This window comes from Conger conger, chromosome 8, assembly GCF_963514075.1.
Source record: "Conger conger chromosome 8, fConCon1.1, whole genome shotgun sequence".
Classification (NCBI taxonomy): Eukaryota; Metazoa; Chordata; class Actinopteri; order Anguilliformes; family Congridae; genus Conger; species Conger conger.
The window spans coordinates 51,515,019-51,526,575 of record NC_083767.1 but is presented as its reverse complement, the minus strand read 5'-3'; the positions used below and the strand labels follow the sequence as shown (position 1 = coordinate 51,526,575).

The 11,557-nt window shown below is 40.4% G+C and overlaps 2 protein-coding genes across 2 annotated transcripts; one reads left to right on the top strand and one right to left on the bottom strand.

Annotated features, from left to right (window-relative positions):
• Positions 1-2,783: 2,783 nt before the first annotated feature.
• On the bottom strand, positions 2,784-6,300 carry cdnf (cerebral dopamine neurotrophic factor). Its single transcript, XM_061253021.1, has 4 exons — positions 6,137-6,300; positions 5,140-5,267; positions 4,624-4,765; positions 2,784-4,368 (listed from the first exon to the last, which is right to left on the bottom strand). Exons 1-4 carry the CDS (start codon positions 6,213-6,215, stop codon positions 4,181-4,183), a joined length of 537 nt encoding a protein of 178 aa, XP_061109005.1. The 5' UTR covers positions 6,216-6,300; the 3' UTR covers positions 2,784-4,180.
• A 176-nt stretch (positions 6,301-6,476) lies between these two features.
• On the top strand, positions 6,477-11,372 carry hspa14 (heat shock protein 14). The gene is made up of 14 exons (XM_061252075.1): positions 6,477-6,600; positions 6,930-7,010; positions 7,118-7,200; positions 7,413-7,461; positions 7,570-7,675; positions 7,860-7,950; positions 8,071-8,175; positions 8,536-8,697; positions 8,949-9,104; positions 9,213-9,315; positions 9,546-9,761; positions 10,519-10,689; positions 10,871-10,938; positions 11,073-11,372. The coding sequence occupies exons 1-14, from the start codon at positions 6,544-6,546 to the stop codon at positions 11,149-11,151; spliced, it is 1,527 nt and encodes a 508-aa protein (XP_061108059.1). The 5' UTR covers positions 6,477-6,543; the 3' UTR covers positions 11,152-11,372.
• Positions 11,373-11,557: the final 185 nt, after the last annotated feature.

Here is an 11,557-nt window from a genome sequence, read left to right as displayed (position 1 = left end):
CCTGTTATCAGAGGAAGAGTTGCCAGCCCTTAGGGTACGGAGTCTGTGTTCCCTCACACTTGTCTCTGGGCTCCTGAGGACTGGCTGCAGGGCTGCTTCACTGAGCCCAGTTAGGACCCTCTGCTAGCCCAAAGGCACTTATTCATTCCCAGTTTAAATATTTTAGGTCTGCCTTTGGACAAAGAAATTCCTTCTTATGACCTCAATATTACATTCATACTGGTTTTGTGATTATTAATGTTTCATGGTAGAAAACAACATAATAATAAGCAGAAGGATTCTGTAGAAGTTTTCAAAACAGCATTTTTTGAGCTTTCAACAACCTGACACTGTACCCTGAAGCACTCAGTGTTTCATAAAGTGGTGCAATATTCTTTTCTTTTTTTCAATATGTTCTCAAAGGTCACATTATTTAATATGCTGCTAAGAGCTTCCTCCAATGGAAATATTTATGTTGTCGGTAAATCAGACACTGGCCTGGAGATCAGTTATACAGAGAAGACTAACTCCAGTTCATTAAAACTTAAGCAGAGGGACAAACCCCAATTAGTACACGTCTCCAAAACATTTAGTCAGCAAGAGAAGGAGTTCATTTTGGAAGAATCTTTTTTCTGATAGGTTTATGGGCTAGGCAGTGCAGTGCCCTCTGCTGGAGAAAATATGTAAATCGTGGCTGCAGTTGCCCCAAAATACATTAATTATTCTTCATAGCTCCAGTGAATATTCATGTCTAAAATCTGGCTTTGGCTGTATAAACAAGTAAACAAGTAAATAAAGTTCTGTCCAATTATCTGACTGTTTAGTCAAAAGCTATGCCATATATGCCATTGTTTTGGTTTCCAATTTCCAAGTTTTCTGCTTTTTTCTGACTTCCTCATTGTGCTATTCTTACCAAGGTAAGCATAATTTGTACAGTAATTTGATCATATCCAATACTTACTGACCACAGCCTGGAGCAGCGCATAAACACATCATTTCTTGTTTTTGGGGAATTCAGAATATAGTGCTACAAGGATGCCAGTTCATAAAATATGCTACCCTTGGAATACTTTGAACAGGCTATGACTGTACACTAATTGTGTCCATAGCTACAACTTCCCCTTTAGCGTTGCCCATTACTCTTATTTGTAAATGTCCAGGCAAGGACAGAATGTTTTAATATCTGTCTTCATAAATTCTTAGAAAACAGAATGGGTTACTCAAGTGACAACAGGATGGCACCAACAGAATTATGTTTGTGTGCAGGTTGTGCACCAAGTGCAGGTCACATACCTTGGGCTGTTTAATAATGGATGGCCGGGGTATGTGTGGATAACTGCTGCCCAGGTCAGGACTCCCATCCAGGAATTCATCTTCGCAGTGGCAGTTTATGGAAATTTGTGAGGTGTGGTCTCCGTTGGAATACCTCCGCAGGTGGCCGTTGGAATTGGTGCCGTTAAGAACCCTCGTGGCTCGCTCCGGGATACAGTTCGCTGCGTGCTCTTCCTTTGATGTGATAATACCTTTCGGTCCTGGCTGCACAGTGACGGTAGCCACCGCCGTGGCGTCCTCGTCTGCCCGGTCCTCGGACGGTGGCGAAGAGGCTGAGTCTGCGACATCTGTGGGGCTTCCGAAACAGTGCTGCAGCGCAGCACATGGGAACCCGTGCATACTAAACGAAGCCCAGAGCCGCAGGGATATGGTGCCGTCACGGAATTGCTTCTCGTTCGAATACTCGTTCGACGTGAGACTGAAAATATTAGTCGGAAAACACTCTCATTAAACAGTTTCAAAACAATTTTCCGGTCTGTCTGTTTGACGCGGTGTTTCCCTATCCAGTAGGCTATTATATTTAGCGCCAAATGCAACCAGGCAAGTCAAAGCCATAGTTTAATGTAGCTAATCCCATTCTTGCCTGCTGAACTTCTGAATGCGTCAGTCATTTGTGCAGTAGGGCTGTCCTTCGTTCAAAAGGCTTCTTCTCCCAACTGAATCTTTCTGGCAAGATTAGAGCTGCCTTGTCGCTTGGGGGTTTCCAATTACCTGCACAGGTCTCTCACAGCAAGGGATCTGCCATATAGTTCAGATGCTGGTGACTGAATATGAAAGCCTGCAGGCCTCAGGTTACCGGCAGCGGTGTAAAGGATAGGCCACCGACTGAAGCTGATTAGAAAGCATTTGGGTCCAGCCCATGGCATCACTAGCATGAATGAAAAACAAAATAACAGAGGCAATTGTTCTCCAGTTACTCATTTTTAAATATTCATACCCCAAAATAGAGGGGGCATTTAACAGCCTACCATTCAGTCTGTTCTGACACACCCTGGCATTTCAGAGAAGCTCATTCATATTTCAGTCTGTATCTGATTATAACTTAAGACATGAGTGCACACTTGAGGGCATCCTGTTTCCTTATTATGAGGGTCCATATATGCATACATTTTGGGGGCCTGTGAAACCTATGGCCCTGTAAACTGAACAGAAATGGATCATTCATACTCTTTGTTTCAAAGTCAAATTGATTTTTTTCCCCAAACACTTCTAAAATGCACAAATGGAAATAGATGACACAGTAGTTCCATCTAGTAAATCCGAAGTAGTGGGTTATATTTGACATTCAAAATTGGCCTGTTGAATGGATTAATTATACAAACAAATTGAACAATGTCTTGCTGATGAAATATTGATGTTCCTTTTTTGTTTGAGAATGTAAACAGTTCTACAGTTTCCACATCGTTCCCAGAATTCTTTGAGGCACCATATGCATGCACTTTGCATGGAATAGGAAGGATGGAAAAACAAAATACACGACTGACAAGCTTTTAGTCTTTCCTGACAATGCCAATACACATAAGTTACATAATACATAATGGTGACATTTCATTTCAAGGTGTACAAATTACATTCCTAAAGCCTTCATGATATAATTCCTTAATAAATGCCACAATTCATAGGTCTTATGTTATCATTACTTATAAAGCATTGCATTTTCTCAGTGATTATTTATTAAGATATCACAAAAACATTGCACATCGTTTGGCAATTAATTGTATTAAACTTATGAGATGCACAGCAATGAAGGTATTAAATTACACTTTTTGTAATTACTGCCTCTTCATTTACATTTTAGGGCATTCAAATATACAATTTCTCATAAGTGAACTTCTGAACACACCAGCATTTTGCATTTTCAGCTACTTACATCATGGAAGCAGATGTTTATGATAATGGATTAAATCACATTATCGTCTGTGTATAATTAATGGAGTAAAAACCTACACAAAGATGATTGTCATTTGTGAAATGCCAACATAATGGACTTTAAAAGAGGCAATAGAGATTTCTAAGGACTGCACTCAGTACATGAGCAAACTATGGATGAGTCTAATTAATTTAATATAATTAATTATATCTATGTATTTATTTTATAGGAGAATATCCCTCATGGCAAAATCTATGTCTGGCACTACATTCAGGAAAAATGGCACTCAATATTTTAGTCAAGGCTCAAAAATGCAAATATGATGTGTGTGAGCTATATGATTGCCATCGTCATACAACACCATTTCATAGATGAAGGCAATATGGATATGGCTTCGGATGTTTTAACCTCTTAACCTTTTAAACTAAAAATGTTGATTTTTGCTGAATGTAGTTATTGGATTCTTCAGATCTACACACCTCTGTTTCAAACCTGATGGGCTCAAATAAGAGCACAGCTCTTTGGCATTTGACTATCTGCATAGTATTCAGTGTTCTCTTACTCTCTACAAGAGTACTATAGATCTTCAAGGTGCTAGTATACAACATATGCAATACTGTGATTATGTAAAATCCACACACAACTTTACTGCAAGATTGACAGAAATATTGAATGAAAATAAAAGATATTATTATTTCTTTTTCTTTTTTTTCTAACCCATTGTTCTGGGTTGACCCTGAGATACTGAGTGATCCCATGAACTTGCTTTGGATTAATAAGTTAATATTTTTAAAAATATTGCCGGCCAATTACTGCTTGAAACAAACTATTTCTGCTGCAAGTTAACATAAATTATCAGTTGATTAGGTTTGTGCACTGCATGGATAGCATGAATGTCCATCTTTTGTAAAAAAAAATATAATGTCATGTATTCATTACTTACATATCAGCAGGCTTATTTGTGTAAATAAGATCACTTTAGGTTTAGGTCAACTTGTCTCACAAGTCTGCCGGTTCACGTCCATGTTTTTTTGTGTGCTTTGGCGCCACCTCCTGGATGAGGTTCACAAAGTCAGTTTTCTCAAAGCAGGCTCTGCACTCCTCCCCCCACGAGTTAAGGATGTTCTTCAGCTCTGTCACCCTCGATTTGAACAGAGTCGCTGTGCTAACGTCTATCGTCTGCTTCTCTGCAAAACAATCCCCACAAGGCATGAGTCAGATGAACAGAAAAAGGGAGTGAACATAATTTCAAGCTAATGTTACACAAAAAACAGTCACGGTCTTAAATCTGACCACTCTTAATATAAAACAGAATTCTTGAATGACAATTTCTTTAAGCCCAATCTCCACCCTTTTCTTCTATGCCTTGTAACTACAACTGCCACCCCACCATAAACTCAGCTTGAGGCAGAGGCAGTGCTGAGGCAGTATGTGAACCTTACCATATACAAGCTCACAGATCTGGCTGTCCTTCTTCTGAAGCCTCTCGCAGATCTTCCCTACGGGTACGTGGGAACTCATAGGGCGGGCCACTTCCCCAGTGATCTTTGTTGCCGCATCCCTGGTGGCACCCAAATAGTAACACTGAGAGAAAATGGAGAGTGTAGAGTGGGGATAAAGACTACAATCCAAGCACAGACCAACAGCATATGCCCACCAAAACAACACAGTAATTATTATTTCAGAAAATGTTCTCAAATACAGTCACTTATTATCTCATTTCAATTGATTTGGCTTTATTTCATAGAGGTCTCATTGAAATTAAAATAACTTGCAAGAGGAATAATAATACTATCAAAATGGGTGACAGACCCATTTGCAAACTTGGGTTTGCAAACTCCTGAGAAATTGGGGCAGATCTCCACAGTCAGTATGCAGCCTGCAGGTCCACAGTCACACAGAATGCCTTTCCCAGCAGCAGCTCAATCAGCGTGCTGCAGAGAATAGTTTACACTCACCAATCTGCTCTCTTTGCCCTCTGCTTCCTCACATGCCCTCTGTAGACCTGTCTCCACACTGGCAGGGGTCAGTTCCTCATGGCTAGTCTTTAGACCCTGGTACAGCCTCTCCAAGAACCCAACACACACTAAGGAGGGGACAATTACATACTTGCCTTTGAAATACTTTTTGTATTTTGTATTTCATTTTGTAAAAAAATGAAAGAAAATACAGATATACTGTATTTTATGGATCACTTGAAGGGTTGTGTTTTATAACCATGCATATATTTTATGAAAATTCTATCTGACCGTATACATTTCTTATAGTGCAGGATGTTGTAATGTGGCATAAAAGAGCACAAATAAAGTAAACTCCTGTACAGCAGCTCCTATTTTGAACATTGGATATAAGGAAAGCGAGACAGAAAAGGTGGAAAAAAGAGTGCACTTTATTCTTCTTTTTTTAATTGAAGTACATGAAAATTGAAAATTACAAGCTTTACATGAACAAAATATTTAAAGTTTTGTCTCCAACTTCCTAAAACGGACACCCAGAAAATACAACCTATGCCCTCGCAGGGAAAGGAATAGTTTAATGTGTGTGCGTACTTAATTAACATAATGACAGGTTTATTTTTAAAGTGCTCATAAGAATGCGTAATTGTGTCTGTGTGTGAGCAGCTTCTTTCTGCAACCAAGTAAACAATCTTATGAATACGTTAGCAGTGCGAAACGAAATTTACTGAGGGCACAGTCAGCAAGTCAGGTTTAGAGAACTATTATTGTGTATTCTTTCGGATTATTATCTATATTTCTAGCTCCACAAAATGCCCTGGCATTGTTCACGAAAGTGAGAGACCCTTGGCCTTGTACGATTGCAAATCTCCATGCACATGCCAATTTTACTGTCAATACAGTATTATCCAAATTTAAACAGCATTCCCCAGACTAAGCAAGCAGCTATTTTTACATGCAATCTTAGACCAGCACTGCAATTCGGGCAAACTTTTCTCACCTTCACAATCACCCGCTTTGGCAATGTCAAGAACAATACACAAAAATACAAAAACAGTGAGAACGTTTGAACATGGCATTGTTAAAATTTGTAATGACGTTCATACAAACTAAAATAACCTGACTTTAAATTGTTAACTTGAAAGCTACAACTTGAAGGGGTAGGGAAAGGTGGTCGTTTCCGAAGTTTTATTGGTTGACAACGATATCCTTCATCTATTGGTTGTTTTATTGACTGCGTCATTGGCTATATCCTTTATTGGACGCTTTTTTATAACAAGATTTCTTATTTGTCCAATGCTCCATCTATCTTCAAATGTTCGTATTTTCTATTGGGCGAGGGGTCAGACCTGTATTTGTATTGGTATTCACTTCAACCAATTTCCATACATTCGACTCAAGACAAGCATGGCTGCCATAGGAGTGCACTTTGGATACACATGTGCCTGTGTGGCGATTTTCAAGGTACTTTTGCCGTATTATGAATATGAATATTATGTACTTAGCTTGGAGATTGTTAACGGTTGCTAGCTATGTACAATATTTTCATTCAATGACGATTTGGCAACTTTAATCGAGACAACAATGCTCATGCTTAGCTACCAAGCTAACGTCTAGCTAGCTAGCTAACTGTAAAGTGCAGTGTACGTTACTGTACAACGAGGAGCGCGACAGAGATTGTTTCAGTAGTGTTGTATTCTCAATTTGTGTACTGGGCTAGTGCCAGCTAACTTACAGTAATCGATTATTATTTGCAAAGAAAGTTAAAATAACCTATTGCTTTCTTGATTTAGGATGGCAGAGCCGATGTTGTAGCAAATGATGCTGGCGACCGAGTCACGCCGGTAGTTGTCGCATACAGAGACAAAGAGCAGGTAAGTTAACACTAACTTTAACTAGCGATAAAACTCAAGAGATTGTCTTGTGTAACTGTTCCACCATCAGTCGAATATTTGTGGCACTTATTTTAATTGTCTTTTAGATTGTTGGAATAGCAGCGAAGCAGGGTAGAATAAGGAATGCAGCCAACACCGTGGTCAAAGTGAAACAGATTCTTGGAAGAAGGTGAATACGTTATACTGGCGTTGATTTTCTGTGTGTGTGTGTGTGTGTGTGTGTGTGTGTGTGTGTGTGTGTTCGAGAGAAAGAGAGCGCCGATTCCTTCCCTTATGTCATTGCATGTCGGCCGGCCTTCATGGTGGTGACTGCCTCATAAACATAAAGTCTGTATGTTGCAAGATGGTTACGAATTAAGTCTCATATTCTCCTCATTTTAGTTTTGATGATCCAGAAGCGCAGAAACATATAACCGAAAGTAAATGCACGGTAAGTGGACCCGTCATACTGAAGACCTGACGATGTGTCATTCGAGTTTTAGAAATAATCACAGATAGTGACATTACCAATTAACACTTTTTGTGGATTGTTAACAAGGTTATCAACAAGGACAACAAACCAAAGTATGAAATCGACACCGGAGAAGTGACCAAAATTGTATCTCCCGATGAAGTGGCAAAATTAGTCTTTCATAAAATGAAAGGTAAGCCTGACTACAAAATGTTTCAATATTGTATTTCAGGTACTACGTTTGTGGTTTTACTAACCAAATACAGTGGTGCTATCAGTTTTAGGCAAACTGCTTAATGATTTGTCAATATTAAGCACAAGCATTTGAACCAAGTATTTGGCATTTAACTTACCTGTTTCCCACTTGCTATTTGCAGAAACTGCTCAGTCAGCTTTGGGCTCTGACATCACAGATGCTGTCATTACTGTGCCTTTTGAATTTGGAGAGATTCAAAAGAATGCACTGAGGTAAGCTTAAAACAAGATTTCAAGTGCATCCTTACATTTCATAAATAAATGGGAGTATATCATTTACAATTGTATGTCATTTACACATGAATGCAGTGTTAGAAATGTAACTTTCCTCAGGCAAGCTGCTGAAGGAGCTGGCTTCAGTGTGCTCCGGTTGATTCACGAACCATCAGCAGCCCTGCTAGCCTATGGCATTGGCCAGGACACACCCACTGGAAAGAGGTAAGACTTGCACTGAACCTTTTTCCTCATATTCCGGTGCATGGCTTCTATCTGCAATCTGTGACAATGCGTCACTGACTGTTACCACATACAGCAAGCCATATACAGGGCGCCATATACAGTGACTGACTGTCAGTGGTAAAGCATAGTTGGTAACTTTACATGAATGGGGCTAAAAATCCATTTTGGCTAATGTAATAGAGCATATTAACATTCTAACATTCTCTTGATTTGCTAGCCTATGTCAATAGCTGGTATTGGATCGTTGGACTGCTAATAATAGTTCCTTACTGAATTTATCAGTGGGCAATGAATGTATGTTTTGGCACTTTGTGGCCATACCTACGTTTTCCTCCACAGCCATGTGCTGGTGTACAAGCTTGGGGGAACGTCTCTCACAGTGACCATCATGGAGGTTAACAGTGGGATGTATCGAGTCCTGGCCACACACACTGATCACAGCACCGGGGGAGAGAGCTTCACGCATGCCCTGGCCCAGTATCTTGCATCAGAGTTTAAAAGGTGAGCCAGCAATGGGTGAATGAGGGTATATGTATTTCACCCACCTATATAGAAGGATATGCATCACACATAAGTTGGTGCTTTCCCCCAGTATAGTGAAGAGACATTTGACATAAGTGTGTTTGTACCCTTAGTAATGACATTGTATTTTCCTGTTTGTACATTGTTTTGAGCACACAGCACTTGCGATTTTAGAGCCACAGTGATCCTTCCATGCCATAATAATCCCATCTTGACTTTTATAATTGTAGGTCCTTTAAGCACGATGTCACAGGAAACCCCAGAGCAATGATGAAACTGATGAACAGTGCAGATGTTGCCAAGCACACGCTGTCAACTCTGGGCAGCTCCAACTGCTTTGTGGACTCGCTATATGATGGGATGGACTTTGACTGCAGTGTGTCCAGGTGGGTTGGTTAGGGCTAGGGTTTAAAAAAATAAATGAAATGGAGTGCAGCAATATTTTTGACAATTAATGGACATGGTCCGCTTTGTTTTGTTTGTTTCCATTTCAGGGCAAGGTTTGAACTTCTGTGTGCCTCTCTCTTTAATAAGAGCATACAACCAATCAAAACGCTCCTAGAGCAGGTTGGCCTCTCAACCAGTGATGTCAGTAAGGTAAATGGAAACTTTTTTTCATAATTACAAAAAGCTGATGGTAATGGGAGATGCACAACATTCATCTAATACCTTAGGTTTTCAGTTTACAATGGGAGAGTGTAGCTCACCTCTACCTCCACCGATGTGCATTATCCACCAGTGATGAACAGCACCCATTTTGCATTATAATGTACTTATACAGCTCAATTGATTATCTTGTTCATGAATATGTCTGTGACCCTTGATAGGTGGTGCTTTGTGGAGGTTCTGCCCGGATCCCCAAGCTGCAGCAGATGATCCAGGATCTCTTCCCCGACGTGGAGCTTCTGAGCTCCATCACGCCTGACGAGGTGATCCCTGTGGGTGCAGCCATCGAGGCAGGGATCCTGCTGGGGAGGGACTGCTCCTCCCTGGATGTGGACTCCATCACCGTGGACTGCTGTGCTAGGGATATCCTGGTGAAGGTATGAGATGGCCACACCCATACTAGCATGTGATATAAACCATTGGAGCCTGTTGCTGAAGTACATTAATGAAATGACCTCTCAGTGTTTATTCAGGCTGAAAGGATCATTCTTTTCAAATGGACCTGCATGGTGAACTCGGTATTGAGTTGTCTAAAAATCTCAAAATGATTCACAAGAACTTTTATGAACATTTGATATAAGGCCTGCCCTTGGTTGGACTGTAGTAGTCACATTTTGCACCCTCAGCTGGATTGCCCCTTTTTGATATGCTAGGCGTCAGAGGTACTTTAATGTGATCAGGCCTGTGATGGGAACTCATTCTACTGACAATGGTTGTATTTTGGGATGAGGTTGAGAGCAGGTCCGAGGACCAAATTCATTTTCAGGCATATTGACGCCATTTTGTATTACTGTAATTGTGATATAGGCGGCTGTACAGGTTTTTTGGGTTCTTGAAATGGATTTCATTTTCTGTTCATTATTCTGTTCTCCTTACTAAATTCTCAGGAACTATTGTTAATCCATCATATAACGCCTGTTGAACTACTCAATTTCATGAGTTGACTTGATCAGAATTTTGATCACATTGTATTGTATAATGTGAGTAACTTTCTTTTGGCTGTTGGAGCTGCTAGCTTAGTCAGACACATGGAAGTGGAAGGCTCAGTTCCAGCCTGTCTCTCTTTTACTGATCAGGCTAAGCTCCAATAGCCTGTGATCCCTCTGGATTTTGAGCTGCATTCTCTCGCTATAGGAAGCGGATGACACTGGAGCAGACATGTACACAGTGCTGTTCCCATCCGGAACCCCTCTCCCAGCCCGGCGACAGCACACACTGCAGGGCCCGGGGAGTCTGTCTTCCATCTGCCTGGAGCTGTACCAGTCACAGGGCCACAACAGCACCCCCCAGGAGAAACTGGCCCAGGTACAACTCCACTGCAGAGCTCCCATCCACAGTGAACTCCATACTTTTTACATTCATATCCGGCATTGGGGCACTGCCAATATTGCTGTTTGATATTCAATATTTAACAAGAATATTTGAATGGGGAAAGTGCTGCACTGTGCTCTGTGAGCCAATTCCATCTGTCATCTTTGTTTTACAGATTGTCCTGAATAACCTTGAACCAAAAGAAGATAATCATGACATTGTTACAGTTGTTACAATGAAAAGGTAATGCACATTTGCTTCTTCCTATTCTGTAGAATCATTGGCATCTAGTGAGATGCAATTGTGACTGTAGCAAATCATTTTAAATTACTCATTAGATTAACCAATATTAATTTGTGATGGTTTGTTTTGTACAGGGATGGATCCTTACATGTCACTTGTACAGAACAAGGAAGTGGCAAGTCTGAAGCAGTCACTGTAGCAGTTGCCTCCTAAACTATGGCGGGATTAATGGGAACATTTCAGTGGCTAGGGCTACTCCTATCCTGCAAGCATGTTTTGTATGTCCATATGTGTAACTCGTGTTCCTCAAATAATTCAACTTTCTGTCTTTTGTAATATTTTATGTAACAAGGTAGGAATTGCATCCAGATTTCCTCCGTTCCAGCTGTCAACATTGAAATTGCCTTTCAAAATTAAAGTATTTAAACATGCAAGTGAATGTCATGAGCATCTGTGCTTTGATCATTTTTTTATTTATTTGAGGAAAGAGAGCCCTCCCATGTGATAAATGGTTAGCCTGGTTTATGGACCTGATTGACCAACCATTCAGAAGACTGATGCTCAGAGTTTTGAGCCCTTTACCTTGCCATTAAAAATCACATCCTTATCCTGTATATTG